Raw genomic sequence first — 21,588 nt, forward strand, 5'->3', positions numbered from 1 at the left:
TCTGCCTCCCAAATTTGGGATTGCAGGTGTTGTGACACCACTCTCAGCTTAACTATTTAACAAAATTCACATTTTCCTGTCTTCATCAGCAGGGACTGCAAGCCACAGTGACACAGGGTGATATGCTTTACTGTCCCTGGTCCCTGCCAGCTGCAACCCCTCAGCAGCAAGCTAGCCCAGGGTCGCCACACTGTGCACTCAGCAGAGGCACTCACACAGGTGTGAGCCTCCCAGTATCCATGGATGTGGCCCACAGGAAACTAGCCCAACTCTCTGTTGGCCTTCTCACGATCCTTTCCAGCTTTGCCTCTGCTTAGAAAGTAGAGACATTCACAGGGCTTCTCCTTTACTTCTTTTAAATCTTTACTCAAATATCTCCTTTCCCAGTGATATCTCTCTGACCACCCTATTTAAACTCCTTAGTACTTATTACCATCTAATATATTTTATATTTTTCTTGTTTACCTTAGTACTTTGTAACCCCTCCCCCCTCAGATAGCAAGATCTTCAAGGGCAGGGAATATAATCTGTCTTGTTTACTACTGTGGCCTCAGGACATAGTTCAGAGGAGGGTGCAGACACCCAAGAAATATTTGTTAACTACAAAACACTATGCTATGCAGAAATTTAAAATAATCAAGTAGATCTATAAATACTAATCGAACTGTTAATCATGGTGTCCCCTTAAGGGTAAGTAGGATTAGGTGAAGGGGTAAGTATGAATTTTAACTTGACATCTAAGTTCAATTTTTTTTCAATGTTGGGAGACATTTGAACATACTTATCATCTTAGGATAATAGCATTGGAGGGGAGCAGTATACCAGAGAAAGGGGACGACTAATGGCCCAGGTCCAGGAGGAGTTAGGAGGGATGGTTCTTGGGTAAGATGCTGTTTGGATAAGAGGAGTTTTGGATAAGAGGGGTTGAGATCTCAACTGATGACCTCTATGATTCTTGTGAAGCAGATAGGGAGGTCAAGGCTGAGAATAAGGGCTTCAGGAGTGTGCTCAATTTGTGAGTGTTTAGAAACAGTATTAGCTTGAGGCCCTGAGTTCAAACCCCAATACTACCAAAAAAAAAAAAAAAAGGAAAACTAACAAAACTCAGTCCCATGAGCTATTTTCATCTCCACTTTACAATAATATTTCACTTCAAAATATGGACACAGAAATAGAGCAGCTGTCTAATTTGCACAAGACTGCACAGCTGGCAAATGATGGAGCTGTTTTTGGAAGTTCTAGTCCAGGCCTCTCTGACTTCACTTCCCTGACTTCTGTAGGATGCACGATCCCTTGCACACTGAAGTGGAAATGGTCCCAAGTCACCCCATCCTTTAACACATGGATCCCACACTGGAACAGTGGGCACATCCAGGGTGTGCATGATGAGCTGCTAGGGTGTTGGAAGATAATGTTAGATTTCTATTTATATTTTTTAAAACCTAAAAAGAGAGAAAGTAATTTGACTTTGGTAATATGTAATATACAAATAAATAGATGCTGGCATCCTGATTATGTCTGGATGCCAGCTGGTGATGAGTCACTTTGATGTCTCAAGAGAGACATAGGAGCTCCACGGCACAGATGGAAGATGTGCTTCCCAGATTACATTCTTTCTGTGCCTAAGGGATGATATCAATGTGTTAATTTTGCAAAAATAATACTCTTATAAAGCAGGATCTTTATAATCCAGTGGTCTGTGATGAGCTGGTGAATGGGGATGGAGATACTTGGCTTCACTCACAGGCTTGCTAGGTGAACAGAGCATTCAAATAGCTGTCAAAGGCTGGGGTGTGGCAGAGCCCCTGCCTAACTGGAGGCCCTGAGTTCATACTGCAGGATTGCAAAAATAAACAAAATAGTTGTTGGAATCTATAAATAACTGCACTTTGCTTTTACAGAAAGCCAAGCGTTAGCACTTTCTGACTTTTTCAAAGATAATAAGGTAGCTGTCAGTAGTATGCTATTTTACAGATACTAAGAAACTCTTAAAATTCTGTTCCTTCAAGATAGGGTTGATATTTTGACAAGTGAGAAAACAACTGCTTTTTGAAAGCTATTCCAAAACAATATTTTGAAAAATGATATTTAGAAGTGATTCCATTACGATGTGATGTTTTTTAACAAAAATATAGTAAATATGTCACTTGCAAAAAAGCTCAGGAGCTAGAAGTTTTAGAGCATGACTGTAATTCCAGCACTTGGGAGACTGAGGCAAAGGATCAAGGGTTAAAGACCAGCCTGGGCTATGTGGCTAGACTGTAACTCTCAAAAACAAAAACAAGAACAGGGCCGGGTACCAGTGACTCATGCCTGTAATCCTAGTTACTTGGGAGGATTGGAGGATAATGGTTTGAGGCCAACCCAGCAAATAGTTTGAGTGATCCCATCTCCAAAAATAATCAGAGTAAAATGGGCTGGAAGTGTGACTTAAGTGGTAGAGTGTCTGCTTTGCAAGTGCAAAGTCCTGAATTCAAACCCTAGTCCCACCAAAAAGAAAAAAAAATAGCCCCCCAAGCTTATATTGCTCTTACTTGCTCAGGTAAAACCCCTGACAGCCTGGCAGGTGGCTCATGCCAATAACCCAACTATTCAGGAGGCAGAGAACAGGAGGATTGTGGCTTGAGACCAGTCAAGACAAAAAAAAAAAAAAAAGATCTCAAAAATATCCAAGACAAAAAGGGCTGGCAGAGTAGTTCAAGTGGCAAGACTGAGGTCCTGAGTTCAAATCCCAGTACTGCCGAACAAATAAATAAAACTCCCAGAAACGCTTTTCTACTGTGTTTAAGAACCCCACCACCACCACTACTACCAAAAGAGAGTGTGCTAGAGTTTAGATCTTGAATGTCCTCCAAAGGCCCTTGTGTTTAAAGGCTTGTTCCCCAGAGTGGCAGTGTTGGGAGGTTTTGAAAACTTGATGAAGTGGGGCCTAACAGGAGGTCTTGTAGTCACTGGGGGCCTACTCTACTTGCTCTCTCTCTTTTGCTTCCTGGCCAGAGACAGCATCACCATATGCTCCTAGACTGAACCCTCTGAAACTGTGAGCTAAAATAAACCTCCTCTCTTTATAAGTTAATTGCCTTGGGTATTTGTTATAGTGACAGAAAGCTAACATGGGGGATTTAAAATACATTTGTTAAAAATATAAAAATGTAATATCTTCTGATTAATTGAAAATGCAGCTGGGTGCCAGCGGCTCACACCTGTAATCCTAGCTACTCCGGAGAACCATTGTTTGAAGCCAGCCTGGGCAAATAGTTTGTGAGACCCTATCTCAGGAAAAAAAACAGAAAATGCAACTGATAAATAAAAATTAGCTTCCATTGATTATGGAAGATAAAAACCAAATGAGGTAAATTTCAATGAGTCCTTGACAGAATTGTTGAATGAGACTGAAAAATTAATTTCATTATTGAACAAGACAGGTAAACTATTCTTATTTTTGGATCCTTTATATTTTTGTCAGGTTTATTTCCATTACAACCAAGTAATGGAATAAATAGATCGTAGCACCATTCCTTTGAAATCATAATATCTATGAAATCATAATACTATGTTAAGCCGTTATGTCAAAAATAAGGCATTGTCAATTTGCTCTTAAGAAAAAGTAGGGGAAAAAAGAAAAAGTAGTAATAAACACAGGTTTTTTTTTTTTACAGATTAATAAAATTTTATATTTTAACATAACGTGCTTATTTCAACATTATCTCAATTCTTTAATTTTAACTTTTAAAACTTTTTGTGATTTAAAAAATGTATGTAGCCTGATTTTGGTGCTGAATGTAATTCTAGCACTCTAGAGGCTGAGGCAGGAGGATTACAAAACAAAACAAAAAAATTCATAATATATTAAGACTACATTACATGTACTTAATATATAAATAACATGAGATGCATATTTTAAATGGCTTGTTTCTATTTTTGTCTTAGATTTTGTTTTGTTTTGTTTTTTCAGACAGGTTATGAAAAATTTACAATCTTCCTGCCTCTATCTCCCAAGTGCTGGAACACAGGTGTGTGCCACCACATGCCTGGCTAAAAATGTTTTCTTTTCTCTCTTTTTGATACTAGGGCTTGAACTCAGGGCCTACACCATGATCTACTTTACCAGTCCTTTTTTGTGTTGGGTTTTTTTGAGATAGGGTCTTGTGAACTATTTATCCAGGCTGGCTTTGAACCATGATCCTCCTGATCTCTGACTCCTAAGAAGCTAGGGTTACAGATGTAGCCTGCCTTAAATGACAGCTTTTTAATTTTTATTTATTTTTTGGTGTTACTGGGGTTTGAACTCAGGGCCTCATGTTTGCTAGGTAGGCTCTCTACCACTTGATCCACTCCGCCATCCTTGTATTTCTTTTTTTTGAGACAGGTCTTGCTGTGTAGCCCAGGCTGGTCTCACACTCACTTTCCTCTTGCCTCCACCTCCTGGGTGGGATAACAAACATTTTATGCCACCATACCAAGCACACTTCATTTTTTTCTTTTAAGCACGGATTTATTTTAGCATAACAGGGTAAGTTATGGAGAAGCAAGGGGGGTGTGGAGAGAAACATTTCTTGTTCTCCACTCAGGAAATGGGAGCAAAGACTCATTTATTTCATATATGAATGGTACTCATGATTTTACCCTTTTTCTTCTTTTTTTTTTTTGAGCAGCACTGGGGTCCAAACTCAGAGCCTCACACTTGCTAGGCAGGTGCTCTAACCGCTTGAGCCATTCCACCAGTCCTAACTTTACCCTTCTTAAAAATTATTTTTTCATTTCACAGAGGCAGAGCTGGGATTGTCTTGGTTCTCTCCTGGCCCCAGATTACTATTCTTTCACCTATACTTAAAAAGAATAGGCAACTTCTTTGTGGTCCCTGCCACTCACCTCACCTACCTGCCCCACTCTTTCATCTTGTTGTTCTTGTCTAGTGACCTCCCTGTAACTTCCCTGTCAGTTGAACAAAGGCACCTTATTCCAGTGCATCACAAGCTCTGCCATTATCTTGAATGACAATGATTGGAAGGATGACCCATCCATTAGATCCCTGGCTGCTCACTTTCCTGGGCCACTTGACATCCTTCTCTCTCCTCCTCCTCCTGAACAGCCTACAACTTCCAACACCCCTTGGATGAAGTCATTGTAACTGTCACTTCCACAATCTCTAACTCAAGCATCTTTGACCATAAACTCCTTTCCTTCCAACTTGCCCGTGACGGGGTTCAGACCTCGCTACTCCAAAACATATTGGGTATTTTAAGCTGAAGGAATTCAGGAAAATAGCAAAAGCAACAAGGTCACTTTCACTTTCTCCCTGCCTCCTGCCTTCTCCCCTGAGGCAGGTCATCAAACCTGGGGAGGATTCACTGACTGTCCCCTGAAGCAGACCATAAGACCCTAATGTGAGAGGTGCCCTCCCTTTATCCAGAGGAAAGGAACACCTGTATCGCTGAAGATGAAGAGACACAGAGAAATCTGAGGAAACAGGCCTTGCTAAGTTCCCCTCAGTTTCCAATTTGATTTCTTTACTACTGTCCACTGTTCATCGAACTTATCATAAAAATACACAAGTTTAACTGTTTCTTTGGGCCATTTCCTTATGTGTTCTTCTCTCTTGTTAGTCTGTCTTTGGTTAAGGGGCCTCAGCCATCAAGACAGGATGAGTGAGGAAAAGATTTTTATCCTTCCCTCATGTATCCACTGACTATTCCTGCAACAACTTCTGTTGAACTCGACCTCATTGGGACCCTCATTAGCTTCCTAGACAACTCCTCCACCACTTGGGCCATGCCTTCAGCCCCCTATTTTTTTTTGCTATATATAAGGGGTCACCCTTAGGCTGCCATCTTCCTACCTACTACCTATGCCTCCTGCATAGCTAAGATGACAGGTGCATACCACCACACCAAGCTTATTGGCTGAGATGGGGTTTTACTAACTATTTGCCTGGGTTGGCCTCAAACCACAATCCTTTTGATCTCTACCTCCCAAAGTAGCTGTCTCATCAGCTTTTTTCAACTCCTTTTTTATTTTCCCTATTGAGGTAGCTTAGACTTCATGACTTCCCTACTTTTCCCAGACCCTAAATTCAATGGGGAACACTTTTTCTTCTTTATCCACCTGGAAATCCCCCAAACTCTAATAAACCTAAATATCTGCCTTCTGTATGGCCCTGGCTAGGAGGAATTAGTGTGCTACTCTAGAAAGCCATACCATAGGGTAGACTGGTTCCAGATTGCATCACCCCAATTAGGTCATCACACTTTTCCATTTCCCACTGTTTATTCAAGCCTTCCCCCTCTTTGTCCCACACTCTGCAGGGCTTTGCTCTCCTTCCCAGAAGAAGCAGAAACATCGTGTTGCAGTCCCCTGTTCTTACTATTAAGCATATAACCCACTTCCCCGACCCTGTCCTCCCCACCCAGTTTGGTGGGGAGTCATCCTCCTCCTAACTGGGGTCAAATACTCTTGTTCCTTGGATGCCATTGGTCTGCCTTCTAGGGACTCTTCTCTGTAGATGACGAAGTCTGGTTTCAGCTATATGTTTTCAACTTCTTCTTCTGAATGGAGGCCTTCTCAATCATTTTTAAATATCTTCTCTCTTTTTCCTGCTACACAAACCAGAACCTTTCCTGGATACCACATCCTCTTCCATCTACCCATCTTCCTTTCTCCCTCTTTTCTTCCCATCTTCTGTTTAGACAGTTACCCTCTGGGGTCCTGCCCTAGCACATTCCAGAAGGAGCTGATTGAGATTACTGGTGCCTCACTGATTTTGTCTTATTTTTGGTTTTGTTTTTTTTAGACAGGATCTTGCTATGTAATCCATGCTGGCTTCAAACTCATCATCCTCCTGCCTCAATCTCTCAAATGCTGGGATTATAGATGTGCACCATCACACCCAGCTTGGGTCTCTGTTCTTGCCACTAGATATGTTACCAATTTTTGACCCCCAAACTGGGTCTTTTTTTCCCTTTCATAACTGTAGAACCAATAACAAGACTGAGCACCCACTAAGCATCAAAGGAAACTTTTCTTCTTGGACAAGAATTGAAGTGGGAGTTAAACTCAAAAAACAACATCTCAACCAGTTGGGAGCTGGGAGGTATGGATATAGGTTAAAAGAAATGAGGGGATGGGATAGGCTGATGAAGCAGAGGAGTATTCATCTTTTTTCTGGAAATGAGCAGAGATTTTGCAGGAATGTGGTGCCACTTGTTCTTTTTATGGTTCTTTGTAGTCACCATAATGCATTTGTCAACTTTCATGGAACTAGGGGGTGTCATTTACCAAGCAGATGGATTATGATGAGGTTAGAGGTTATTTGGTGGTCACTCTGGCAGCCATCTTAGAATCAACCATTTCTGCTAGTTAGCCTGAAAAGGGACTTCTGGCCTATAGGCACCTTGTCCTGAAAGACAATGAGGATTAGGGTGGGGTGGAATTCTGCTAGGTCGGGTGGGCAATACGAGATGAGGCTGGGACATTCCATGACTACAGTAGTAAGGCTAAGGAGCAGTCAGAAATATGTCTGCTGTACCTAAAAGTCAAGTACTTTTCTTTCTCAGTTCTAAGGTTTGAACTCAGGACCTTGTGATGCTAGGAAGTTGCTCCACATTTAAGCCATGTCCCAGTCCAAAGTTCATTTTTATAATGAAAAATTGGGGAAGGAAAGCATAAGTATTTTTACATTGAGCCTGACATTGGCTATAGATAAGACAAAGGGATAATGGGACATAAGCAAAGCATGGGACAGGGGACTATTTATAAGAAGTACTTCTTGGTTCTAGATTGGTTGGGGCTAACAGTTTGGAAAGCTCCATAAGCCAGATCCAGTGACTCCTGGTGGCCTACCACCTGGGGTCATAAGGCAAGATTTCTACATAGACTCAGGAATGTGGAAATCTTCCAGTTATTTGGCCCACAGCTGTTAACTGATTAATTTCTTATATCTCCCCTCTAAATTTAGGGCAGTGCAGATTTTTTCTTTTATCAGTATTAATGGTTCCAGCCTCAACCATTCATCTGAACCCAGGCTACTGTCAATTATTTTTGGAATTTCAGAGCACCTCAAATTCCATGAATATGAAACCAAACTTAGGGTTTTCCCTTCAAGACTTGGCCTTTTCCAGTAGCCCTATCTCAGTGAATGGTCATATAAATCAGAAACTTATGCATTTCCCCGAGGTCTTGTCCCTCATCCCCTGCCCTCTTTAGTCCATCACCAAATTCTATTTTTTGTTTTGTCTGTTTCTTTATATTTTTGAGACAGTCTCACTAAGTAGCCCCGGGCTGGCCTTGAACTTGTGATCCTCCTCCTCAGCCTTTAGTGCTTGGATTACAGGCGTGTACCACCACAGCTGGCTGCAAATTCTGTCTTTCTAAAGTCTTAAATCTATCTCCCCTCCAACTCCACTATCACTAGCCTTATCTAAGCTACCTCTTTCTCTTCACTACTTCCTAATCACCTCCCAAATCCAGTCTTAGTATCATCCAATCCTTTCTTTTAAAAAGCCAAAATAATATTATAAACTGCGTATCTGATCATGTAAGCACCCAGTTAAAAACCCTTCAGTGACTGTTAGGTAAAGATTAAAATGTTTCGAATGTAGACTTTAGCAGCTATCTAATTGTACCTGATGTCAAGCCCCCATTCCCCATTGTGCTTCAGTCACAATGGTTTTCTCTTGTCTCAGTCCCCCATCCCAGGGTTCACCTTTGCCTGGAGCATTTTGACCCAACCACTCATTTGCCTTATTCCTATCTACTCTTCCTTCAGATCACAGTTCTTCTGGAAGTGTCTAATCTGTCTCTTTCCCATAAGGGGAAATCTAACTAGAGATCCAGCGGGGACAGAGCACAGAGGGACTTGATGGGCAGGTGAAGGAGTCTGGACCTGACATGACAGAAAAGGAGGAGTCTTCATCAGGTGTTCCAGGAAGCAGCAAGCTCCATAGTGTGTGGTCTGTTGGGGATGCAGTGGTGATCAAAACCGACCATGAACAGAGCAGGGCTTGACTAACTGATTTCTAAGATTCCTCTGGAAGTTATCGGTTTGTGATTTGAATAGGATTACGTTTTAGCAAGCTTAGAGCTTATACCACCAGCTCTAGCTGAAGGGGCTTCTGTAGTTGAGATGCTGGTCCCCCCACTGTGAGTTCCTATAGCTTATTCAGTAGCAAGAGGGACATGTTCATAAAGGTACTGGGGTCAGTCCTGTCGAGGGGCCTGTCCTTGATGGTCACTGGTTACTTGTAAGGCTGCATACATGTAACTCTATCTCAGAAAAACAAAACCTAGTTCAATCCCCAATACTGAGAAACAAACAAAACACCTACCAACCAAACAAAAAAATTATAAGCCAAACCAAATAAAAAAAAGAAAAACAATAAGCAAGGCTAATGGAGAATGACGACACTCATATTAAGTAATTCACCAATAAATTAAATTTAATGTGCTCATATTAAAACAAAAACAAATAGAAGGCATTCAAATTGACTAAAAGGAGGTAAAATAACATGATCTTGTACAGTAAGCCCCCTTATTTGCATATTTTTTACACAAAGATTTGACTAAGTGTGGTTAAAAAAAAAAAGATTCCCATGCTTGCAATATGCAGCTCAGTTGATGTGTAGAGGCTCTCAGTCAGTTCCACGTTATCATCAGTACTTTTTAAACTCTGCATCCTGAGCATTCAGTTTTTCCTCAGTAGCAGTCTCCTTGCAACTATATACCTGCAGATACCAAAGATCTACTCTATGCAGAAAATTTAAGAAATCCACAAAAACCTCTCAAGTTAGTAAATGGGTTAAGTGAATTTGCAGGACATAAGGCCAACGTATAAGAAATGATTGCATCTCTATGTATTAGCAATTCAATGGAGAAAAGAGTCATCTTGTAAACAACTGGTGCTGAGATGACGACCAGATCCACCTGTAAAAGAATGAAGTTGGACCCCTACCTCACACCATATATAAAAATTAATTCAAAATGGACCACAGACCTAAGTGTAAGTGTTAAAACAATACAACTCTTTGAAGAAATATAGGATTAGGCAGTGGTTTCATAAATAGGACACCAAAAGCACCAGTGACAAAAGAAAAAAAAAATAGAGGGCAGGTGGAGTGGCTCACATAGTAGAGAGCCTACCTAGTAAGCGTGAGGCACTGAGTTCAAACTCAAGTACCACCAAAAAAAAAAAAAATCTGGAGCTCAGCAAAATTAAGAGCTTTATTGCTTCCTCTAATACAATCAAGAAAGTGAAGCCAGGTGCCAGTGGCTCATCTCTGTAATCCTAGCTACTTGGGAGGCAAAGATCAGGAAGATTGAGGTTCAAGGCCAACCTGGGCAAATAGTTCTCAAGACCCTATTTCGAAAATACCCAACACAAAACAGGGCTGGTGGAGTGGCTCAAGGAGTAGAGCACCTGCCTAGCAAGCATACAGGCCTTGAGTTCAAACTCAAGTATTGTCCCCCCTACTGCCCGCAAATTCATTTATTTTAAAAGTATAACCCTTTCACTATAAATGCCTATCTGAAAAAAGAAAAGTTCATATGGTCATTGAAGTTGATTAAATTTTTGTATTATATAGTTGTATGTAACATTATTAATTTGCAATAATGCCACAGGGAGTCAACTCTTTCTTTCCTTTTTTTAAAAGTACTGAGGATGGAGCATAAGACTAAGAGATGGGGACCACCATTTGAGTCTTTGCTCCCATTTCCTGTGTGGGGAACAGGAAATGTTTCTCTTTCTTTTTCTCCTCTCCCCCCAGACCTTGCCTATACTTTATCCTGTTACACTAAAATAAATCCTTGCTAAAACTAAAAAAAAAAAAAAAGTACTAAGGATTGAACTCAAGGCCTCAAGCATGATAGCAAGTATGCTCTACCACTTAAGCTATATCCCCAGCCCTTTTGTTTGTATTTTGTTTTTGAGACAGGGTTTCACTAATTTTGCCTGAGCTAGTCTGGAACTCCTGCCTCTGTCTCCCAAGTAACTGGAATTACAGGAGTGCACTATCATGCCCAGTTTTGGAGATATGGGGGTTTGAACTCAGGGCCTTGAGCTTGCTAAGCAGGCACTCTACCACTGGAGTCAGTCCTCCAGCCTCAAACCTGTATCTTTTTCTTTCTTTCTTTCTTTTTAACATTGGGTTTTTTGTTTTATTTTGTTTTGGTGGTTTGAACTCAGGACCTCATGCTTGTTAGGCAGGTGTTCTTCCACCTGCACCAAGCCTCCAGTCCTATCCCCTGCAACCCCCTCCTTTTTTTTTTTTTTTTTTTTAAAGGAGAAAAGATTCATTGGCTGATGGTTTCAGAGGTTTCTGTCCATGTTTACCAGGCTCTGTCTTTTCTAGGCATGTGGTGAGGCAGAATCACCATGTAGTAGTATAGCAAAACTGTTTGTCTTGCCGCAACCAGGAAGCAAGGAGAGAGAGAGGCTGCATAAAATTCTTAATAAAGGCAAATAGACACCATGGCGCTTGATTTTCCGAAATTGCTTATGTTATAGGTAGGATTGCCAGAGTTAACAAATAAAAATACAGGCTGTCCAGCTCAGTTTGAATTTCAGATAAACAAGGAACAATTATTTTAGTATAAGTATATTCCAAAAGGGATACATAATTCAGTCTACCTGAAATTCCTACTGAGCTGAGTATCCTGTAATTTATCTGGTGGCACTAATTATAGAAGAGACTTTATTCCCTCTCCTTACTAAAAGCTGCCCAGAGTAGCAGTAGGACAAATAGACTGGTTGGTCCTACATTTCTGCCCTGTTTGATTATTGAACAGTCAAGTTAAGGAAGTTTCCAGCAAAGTCTTAGAATTGGTTCCAGGCTATTTTTACACTGAGGTGAATGGGACAGTTTTTCCAGGGATTGTGGAAAAGAGATCATGTTTAAAATTACAGTGAAAAGCTATGTACTTAACAGGGGATGGGAGGGTGTGTGTGACACACAGGCACAGTAAAGGCCACTTCTAACATACGGTTACTATGTCCACCTCCCCCACCCCAGGCAAATAGGGCAGGGATAAAATGATGGCCCATTCACCTGAAGGAGCCAGATCACTCTCTTTTTGAATGGATGGGTTGAGCATGTCATGCAAAAGAACAGTGTGATGGGAACCTGGTCTGGCAATGAATGGACCCACTGGGATGAAGCAGACACTTCCAAGTCAACACATCCAAAACTAAAGTCATTACCTTCTCCTCCAAATCCCGCCCCGCTTGCTACCTTCGTTCATGTAATCAGCAAATACTAAAGTGGACACCAAGTGCCAGCATGTGTTGGCTTTTGAAATATACAACAGAGTGCTGGCTTCAGCAGCACATATACTAAAATTGGAAGATACAGAGAAGATTAGCATGGCCCCTGCACGAGGATGATACACAAATTCGTGAAGCGTTCCATACTTAAAAGAAGAAAGAAAGAAAGAAAGAAAGAAATATACAACGAAGCAGAACAGACATGTTCTGTTCTCCCTGTTCTCAGAGAGCTTACAGCAGGGGGGGGGGAGAAGATCACATACTCACCAAAATAAATGATCAATTGCACATTGACACTGCTGTGAAGGAAAGACGCTTGGTGATCTAAGTCTTTAATCAAGCTAGTATACTGCTATTAGGCTTTACATGGTATAAAGAATAAACACTTGATCAAGTATCTTGAGAATAAAACTTTTTCTTTTTCGGTAGGGCTGGGGTTTGAACTCAGGGCTTCACACTTGAAAAGCAGGTGCTCTACTGCTTGAGCCACACCTCTGGTCCATTTTGCTCTGGTTATTTTAGAGATGGGGGTCTTTCGAATTATTTATCTGTGCTGGCCTCACATCTCCATTCTCCAGATCCAGCCTCTCAAGCTGTTAAGATTACAGGTGTGAGCCACAAGCGCCCTGCTGAGAATAAGACTTTTTGAAAGAAAGTATTCCCCCTAAGGGAATACTATTCCATTAAAATTCTAATTTCTGCAATTTGTTGAATTTCTGATAAGTTTACCAATGTTTGTTATTAGGATGATTAATCTTCACCGTCAATGTACAAAAATAGGTAATTTTGCTTGACAGGTGAACTTTTTTTTTTTTTTTTTTGGCGGTACTGGTGTTTGAACCTAGGGTCTCACGTTCGCTAGACAGGTGCTCCACCACTTGGGCCCTCCACCAGCCCCAGGTGAACCTCTTCTTGTTCAGTCCATTTTTTTAAAAATTGTTTTTCTTCAGCCCATCTTTCAGCGGTGCTTTTTCTCAACAACCTGCTAAAGGGAACGGACAAAACTGACACCTGCCTCTTTCAGTAGCTAATTACCATTTGGTGACAGAAGATAGCTTCGAGGAAAAGCACTGCACTGAAAAGGGGACTTTTAACTCTGGTAAAATTCCGAAGCACTTAACCCAGTTTCCTCACTGCGGTCACCTTTGGGACACCTATCCTACTGAAGGGAAAGGCAGCCACTTCTGGCTTGGACCACAGCTGCCGGCTAACAGCTGTGAACCTGGAAGCCACACACTCAAGACCTCCAAGAGGGGCCATGGCTCCCCGTTTAACAGCCATAACTGTGTTCAAAAACGCTTCCGTATCCTGCAAATGCATCTGGAATGGGTGCCCGGCAGAACTTTCTCAAGTCCATTTGGGCAGTTTCCCTCTCACTGTGGTGGGGATGGTGGCGGATGGCAGGGCTTCGAGCGTGCTAACTAAGCACGTGCTCCACCACCAAGCTCCCCCCACCGCTTCTCACTTCCTAATCCCTTTCTCCCGCCCGGCAGATTGAACAGTTGAGCCCTCTTCACTGAAGGGCTGGCGGAAGGGAGATTAGAGAACTGACTGGGGTGGGGGGAGGGCAGGTGCACTGACAAATTCCCAGTCCCGGCTCGGGTCCCCTTCCTTCAGCGGGCTCAGGAGCCGAGGGAGGGAGGAGGCCCCGCGCGCGGCCCGCACCCTCCCCCGCTTCTGGGCCACCTCGGGTCGCCCTGGCCCGAACCCCTCCCGGCACCGGGCCTGCTGGCGGCGTCCGGAGGACGGCGAGCCCACGGCCCGCAGCCACGGCGATTGTTACTCGCCTTCAGCCTCACTGAGCGCGGCGCTCCCGGCCCCCGCGGCCCCCCGCGGTCTCCCGGCAGCAGCGCGCTGGGGGAGGGGCCGCGGGCGCCCGCGCTCCTCGGCCGCGGCCGGCGGAAGGGCCGCGCGTCGCGGAAGCGCGGCCGCAGCTGAGGATCAGCTGCTGGAGGAGGCGGAGCCGCTGAGGGAGGAGCCTGAGGGGCGGGGGGAAGGGAGAGAGGAGGGCACCGTCAGGAAGCCGCGAACGCCACCGAGCGTCTACACACCTCGCTCTGTCTGCCATGGCTGGCTAAAGAACCATCCGGATCGCAGTCGGGGGGAGGGCCGGGCGGGGGGGGGGGGAGCGGCGGCCGCGCGAGAGGCCGAGGGAGGGGCGGCGGCGCGAGCGGCGGCGGCGGCGGTTCCAGCATGAAGAGGAGAGCTGGCCTGGGGGGCAGCATGAGGTCAGTGGTGGGCTTCTTGTCCCAGCGGGGCTTGCATGGGGACCCCCTGCTCACTCAGGACTTTCAGAGGAGACGCCTGCGGGGCTGCAGAAACCTCTACAAGAAGGACCTCCTCGGCCACTTCGGCTGTGTCAATGCCATTGAATTCTCCAACAATGGAGGCCAGTGGCTGGTCTCAGGTAAATCAAACCCCCTTCCCTTCCTTCCCCGCGGCCCGGGTCCCCTCCAGCCGCCCCTGGCGGTCCCTCGCCACCCTCCTCCTGCCCTCGTCCCCACCCCCTCCCTCCTCCACCCCTCTCTCCAGCGCTGGGCAGATTCGGTGTCAAATTAAAACCATTGCAGGGGAAGGGAGGGAGGGAGGGAATGAGGGGAAGGGAAGGATGTCTCCTACAGAAAAAAAAAAAGACCTAAAATGGTTGACAGGTCCCCAGTGCGCTTTATCCCAAGTGCAAAGTCGTCTCTCCCCATGCCTGCCCCGAAAGTGGGGGGTCGGGCAGGGAGGGGGGCGAGGCTCCCTCTGGACGAAGTTGGGTGGCAAACTCTCCGCACACTTTAATAAAAGGTGCGGTGCGGGAGGCATTTTGGGGATTCGGAGGGAGACGAGGCCGAGGCGCGCCCGAGGCCAGGGGGAGCTCGAGCCCGCTTCCCCGGTGTCGTGGAGAAGGGGCCGGGGGGAGGGGGGCGCGGGTGACAGGGCCGGCGGGATGCCGCGGGGCTGGCGGGGTCGGCGGAGGGGAGGAGGCGGGCGGGCGGGCCGCTGCCGGCCGCCCCCCGGGGCCGCCCCAAGGGCCCAGCTCCATCTCGGTTCGCGCGGCTGCCTCTTCCGCGTCTTGTTTTCTTGATGGTTCCGAGAGGGGCTGGGCCGGGGGTGGGGGGTGGGGGTGGGGTGCACCAGTGTGAACTTGAATGCGCCACTCGCCAGGCCGGGGGGTCGCTGGGGACCCCCCGGAGACTTGTTGGCGGAAGCCCGGCCCCCGCACTCCGCTCCCGCTGTTGCCAGTGGTCCGCTCGCCTACTCTGTCCTGCTCAGCTGGTCCTGGCTGCCCCCAGGGTCCCCCTCCGGTGTGGGCAAAGTGGCGAAATCGAGGCCGGGGCTCCGGCCCGGCTATGTAGGCCTCGCTCTCCCGGGGCTCCTAGCGACAGGCCGCTGAATCGATAGCCTATTGCTCCAGGGGAGGCCGGGCTGGGCCGGGCGGGCGCCCGCCGCCCCGGGGACCTTCGGCTGCCGCCGGCGGGGGCGTTCGCTGCTGCCCCCTCCTCCGCCGTTGGGGTAACTGCCCAAGGCGGGGGCGGCGGGGCTCGGCGTGCGCGGGGGAGGGGTCTTCGCCCTCCTCCCCGAAACCCCTCTGTGGGGAGGAGGGCGAAGACTCGGGGAGGAGGGCGAAGACCCCGGTTCCCGCTCGTCTGCTCTCCCTCCTCGGTCCCTGTCCCTCACTGCCTCGGGAGCGAGGTGGGGGCTAGCCCAGCTCTGGACGTGGCATGTAGCTTCGCCAGGTGGATCCCCAATGGCTTTCTAATTTGCGTCAGTGGGCAGCTCGCCAGAAACTTCTGGGATCATGGCAGAGCATCTGTCTTCCCAAGATACAGGCGGAAGTGACACCCGGCTTGCGGTCCAGTTTGGGGGTAGCAGGGATATGTCTGTGTGATCATTTCACGATGAACCTTCTGGGATTTCTCCAGAACTGGCCTCACTTTTCCACCCCAGGTCGTTTTCTCTTTGACTGGATAGATTTTGGTCCTAGATCATCTCCAGAAGAACCCTGATATTCCACTTCAAGGCAGATCCTACCCAAAAGCTTCTTTCTCCCACACCACCAAATAAATTTCTATCTAGTAAATTTCAAGGGCAAAAATGAAGATGTCTTCTTTGAAGAGGGAGCTCCTAGTTTCCCCCCTAATGCTGCCTCTGTATTCATAATACTCCTGCCTTCTGAGACTGATGTATTGCAGTAGAGATGTTCCCAGACACGAGTCATCTCTACCTACTGATGGAGAGAATACGAGGGTACTCTTACAGACAGCTGAATCAATCATGCTAATGAAATCATAACCGCACACACATGGCCTAGCTTAGCACACTTAAAAATACACTTATTGGGATATAATTTTCCATCTTACAATTAATCCATTTAAAGTTTTTTTTGCTTTTGTTTTTGTTTTTTGAGACAGGCTATTGTTATGTAGCTCAGGCTGACCTCGAACTCTCTATCCTGCCACAGCCACGACTGCTTTGATTGGATTACAGGTGTGGACTAGCACGCCCTGCTGACCCATTTAAAGTATTTTAAAAACCACTAAAAACGGTGGAGAAGTGACCCAAACAATGTATGCACATGTGAATAAATCAACAACAAAAACCCACTAAAAAGTTCCCTCCTTTCTTTACCAGTTACTGCTCTTCTTACCTTTTATTTTCGCGGTGCTGGGGAGCTAAGCCTGGGCCTTGTGCAGCCTGTGCTTTACAAACCCTGAGCTACTATCCTTATCCTGGTACAGAATCTTCCCTTATAGTTCAAATGAACTCCTTCTCTTGTCCAGGCCAGTTTGTTTCCTTTAGCTTAATTTTAGCCTGCAGAAGAGGAGGGTTCTTTGCACAGGGCAGGCTCTGGCTCTAGGCATTCATTTCCTTACTTTACTAGACCTGGGTTACCCATCTCCATTAGTACTTCCTGGGTTCCTGCCGCCTTTGCGCCTTGCTCCTCTCCCCTCCCCCCACACTCTTTCTTGCTCAGTTCTTCCTGTTTTCTTTTTATCTACTCTTGCCCTTGTTCTAGCAGGTTTTTCCATTGGTCCCTTCAGTTTGGCTAAGATAGACCTAGCTTTTCTTTTTTGTTCCCATAACAAGAGTTTTGGTTAAAAGAGTTTTTGCTACTCTCTTTTCTTTCTTTCTTTTTTTTTTTGTGATAAAAATACCGGTGTTTTACTTACTTTTTTCTTTATTCATTTAGTCATTTTTGCATACATTGTTTGGACCATTTCTCCCCCTTGGCTACTCACTTTCCATTATGAGTACAGCTTGTGTTAAGAGAAACAACTTCCTGCTTGCTTCTGATAAGAAAGCCTCCTATGGGAGTTGTAATATACCTTAACTTGTTAAAGCTAATTTTAAAAAAAAGTTTGCTTGTGGCAGGGGCTCACACCTGTAATCCTAGCTACTCAGGAGGCAGAGATCAGGAGGATTGCAGATCGAAGCCAGCTCTGGCAAATAGTTCATGAGGTCCTATCTTGAAAAATACTTAACACCAAACAGGGTGGTGGAGTGGCTCAAGTGGTAGAGTGTCTGCCTAGCAAGTGTGAGGCCCTGCCCAGTATTACCAAAAAAAAAAAAAAATTCCGTTGGGAAATCCTTCAGTAATCTTTCCAAGTTTAAAACTATTTGAAGTGTCATGCTTACATTGTTTTTTAAAAAATCTATCATTATCCCTTATTAACAATACCACCTGAGGGGAAGCACATGATGCTTTCAGGCTAACGCCTCTGTCACTAATAATTCACAGTAGTATAGTGCGATATCAGACTCCTGAATGGTAAGATTTCTTTTGTATATTTCATTGTTCTTGTGTCTTGTGGATTGGTTTAAGCCCTTTAGAGAATGGAGATTAAAATGATAGACTATTCATAAGTCATTGTTTTTATTTACTAATTATTTGGGCAGGCTTACATTTCTGCTAACTCACACATGCTATTTGATAGAATTAACTTAGACCAGGGAAAAAATTTTGGTGTGATTCTTGTGGCCTTATAACATGCTGTTAAGGATATATCACTTTTCTCTCTTAACAGCTATCCTCTTTCCCAGGCACAGTGATGCCTGCAGATATTAAGAGTCAACAGAAAATCAGAACTGAAGCTGGGTGTAGTGGTGTACACCTGTAATCCCAACAACCTGAGAGACTGAGGCAGGAGGATCATGAGTTGTAGGCCAGCGTGGGCTAAACAGATAGACCCTGTTTCAAAAATAAAACAAGGGCTGGGGGCATGGCTTAAGTGGTGGATCACTTGCCTAGCATTTGAGAATTCCTGGGTTCAAACTCCAGTACTGTAAAACAAAAAAATCAGAACCAAGGAAAGATTCTCTGCTGGAAGTGGGATTATAACAGCAACAAGTGGGAGAATGGTTGTTTGACACTTTAAAACATGAAAATATTTTAATCTGAAAAGTGTTTCATTCTTTATTGTTGACCAGAAAAGGACAGCACTATGATACCAAGCAGGGCAGTGTAGAGAGTGGATTTGTGGTTAGAATAATTGCTAAGTCATTTAAAATGTGTGACCTTAGTCAGGTTCCTCAGCCTCTCTGAGCCTGTTTCCTGAGGGATACACTGCGAATGCCAGTGCCTACCTGATAGGCTGTTGTGAGAACTACATTAGGTTGGGGTTAAGCAGAGGCTTTCAGAGTAAAAACTAAGTTTTGTTTCCTTTTTTGTGCTCATATTATATTGACATATTGGTGTCATTCATAACCAACACTTGTTCTTACAGTATTGGTATTAGACCTGTGCAAATTGAGAAATAGGATAGTTTTGTTACTCTTTGGGAAAGGAACAGTCAGTGTGGTGTAGCAAGTACCTAGGATATGATGTCACAAGATTTGAGTTGGGGCTCTATCCATAACAAATTGTACATAGCTACATAAATCACTTCATTCCTTATTCATAGGAATGATAGCCATAACTACCTGACAGGATGGTAGTGAATGGTCAGTGAAATGTATGTGAAAGTGCTTTATAAACTGCTTGGTTCTGTAAGTCTAACTTATGCTTGATAATTACAGTCTCTTAGAACATACATGAGCATTAGTCATTTAAGGGGTGGACAAACAGCACTAGATCAAAATGCTCCTTGAAAGAGGTCCTAACAATATTAAGGAGGTTAGGGGACTACATGTATTTAGGGGGATAGCCTGGGTTTACTTTTTAGTTGTTTGGTTGCATCTAATATGTTTGTTTATTTGCTTTTGCTTATGTATTTATTTGCCTTGTTGGGGAATGAACTCAGACATGCTAAGCACACACTACTACTGGACCAGGCTCCCAGTCCCACCACTGCCCCCCCCCCTTTTTTTTTTTTTTTGCAGTATTGGAGATGGAACCTGGGGTCTCACACCTGCTTGGCTATACCTCCAGCCCTAGTATGTACTTTACATTGCCTTCACTGCCTCCTCTACTTTTCCTTTTCCCTAATTTGAGGTCTTTGGGAAGACGAACATCTTTTTAGGGACTTGATTGGAAGACCAGTCAAAAGTTGTTCTGTGTGCATCTGACTTGGATTGTAAATCTGTCTTTTTATATCTTATAAGGAGTTTATGAAAACAGAATCTTAGCAATAAACAAAAATAAAGGTTCAGCTCCTTGGGGATAAGACTTGCTATAATATTATTTCCCCTTCATTGAGGTTTAAGGCATTGGAACCCGTAGAGCTAGCAGATTAATAACCCATAAGTATGAAGTTTTGAGTTACATTGAGAGAGATGATTTCTTTTTTTGTGCTTATGACTAAAAGTAAGAAAAGTACTTTCAGAAGCTTTTCAAATAGTAGCTATGCTGCTTCAACAGCTGTGTTGTTTCAGAGTGTTAATAAAATAGAACTTGTGAATGGGAAGAGGCACTTAGGTGCTTGGTCATAGTATTTTATAAAGGAAGATACCTTATTGATTATTATAGGGATCCGTAGTTAAGTCACGCAATTAAGACTATAAACCTTGGAGGGAGACTGCCTGGGGTGAATACCAGCATACTTGCTAACTGGGTTACCTTGATAAGTCACTTATACTTTGTGTCTATTTCCTCATCCATGTAAGGACAACAGTACCTCACAGACAACAGCCCAGCCCATGCTGTTGCTCTGGGTGCTACTGCTGCTCCAACCATTTCTGTTGTTTTACTTGAATCTAATAAAAAGCTTTTAGGAGACTGACACCATCTCACATTCATTGCACATGACACACAGTACAAAGTGACAAACTGAGAAATATCTCTGTGCGTTAAACTGTTAAAAATGATTTGTGAGTAAGCTTCACCATAGTATTGTCATCAGAGTATTTTTAAGGATCAAGTAATAGTGGTGATTTTGACCATGGTTATTTTAATTTTATTTATATTTTTTGTGGCACTGGGGCTTGAACTCAGGACCTATACCGTAAGTCACTCTACCAGCCCTTTTTTGGGAAGTTTTTTTTTTTTTGTGAAGGGTTTTTTTTTTGAGATAGGGTCTCACAGAACTATTTGCTGTGTCCTCCTGACCTCTGCCTGCTGAGTAGGTAAGATTGCAGGCATGAGCCAGCAGCACCCCTGCAACCATGGTTGTTTTGACCTATTAATTAATGGTCATTTCCTGTTGATCACTAGTTACATCACATTTTATGCAGTCAGTTTTCTTTTTATAAGTTAGTCTCAATGCACATAATCTATAGGTAAAGTGTTTGGCTTTATAGCCAGTTAAAGTCTGACTTAAAACTGCTCATGTGCTTAAGTAGGATGAGTCTCTTGGTCCAGTGGCTAGTTATCAGGAGAAATATGGCCAGTAACGGGGCAGATTTCTGCCTTTGAAAAGTTGTCCTAAAACTAGGTGCTGGTGACTCACACCTGTAATCCTAGTCCGTTGGGAGACTGAGATTGGGAGGATAGAGGTTCAAGAGACCCCGGCTCCAAAATAACCACAGCAAAATGGAATGGAAGTGTGGCTCAAGAGGTCGAGCACCTGCTTTCCAAGTGTGGAGCCCTGAGTTCAAACCCAAATCCCATCAAAACAACAACAACAAAAACTATCATAGCATACACATTTTGACAAGGTGATTGGGCATTCCATTCCTAAATTTTCTTCTGGGCCTTCCTGCCTTCTTTCCTTCCTTCCTTCCTTCTTCTTTCCTCCTTCCCTGTTCCTTTTCCTTTTCCCCTCCTCTCCCCTTCTGTTCTCTCCCTTCCTTTCCCCTCTTTTCTGTTCTGAGACAGGGTCTTACTATGTCCAGGCTAACCTCAAACTTCCAGTCCTCCTGCCTTCCAAGTACAGGGATTACATATGTGTACCACTATACCTGGCTGCTTCTAGGATTTTCTGTTTACTGATAATCCGTTATTACTATGAAGGTGTTAAATTTTATTCTTT

The 21,588-nt window shown here is 44.2% G+C and overlaps 1 protein-coding gene and 1 non-coding gene across 4 annotated transcripts in view; both read left to right on the top strand.

Moving 5' to 3' along the window:
- The first annotated feature begins 12,301 nt into the window (after positions 1–12,301).
- On the top strand, positions 12,302–12,407 carry LOC141422001 (U6 spliceosomal RNA). Its single transcript, XR_012446670.1, has one exon. It is a non-coding gene; the product is annotated as a U6 spliceosomal RNA (small nuclear RNA).
- Positions 12,408–14,380: 1,973 nt separating this feature from the next.
- The window catches only part of Dcaf5 (DDB1 and CUL4 associated factor 5), a 95,967-nt gene continuing 88,759 nt past the window's right edge, over positions 14,381–21,588 (top strand). The window contains exon 1 of one of the 3 annotated variants that reach the window (XM_074067706.1): positions 14,381–14,484. Coding sequence is in view for 1 of the 3 variants with exons in the window: in XM_020163164.2 (XP_020018753.1) it covers positions 14,450–14,663 (214 nt within the window). In the remaining 2 variants the exon portion in view is untranslated. Of the gene's footprint in view, positions 14,664–19,592; positions 19,616–21,588 lie in introns of those variants that run through there. The other 2 variants (XM_020163164.2, XM_074067705.1) reach the window with 2 other exon arrangements.

This window comes from Castor canadensis, chromosome 3 (genome assembly GCF_047511655.1).
Source record: "Castor canadensis chromosome 3, mCasCan1.hap1v2, whole genome shotgun sequence".
Lineage (NCBI taxonomy): Eukaryota > Metazoa > Chordata > Mammalia > Rodentia > Castoridae > Castor > Castor canadensis.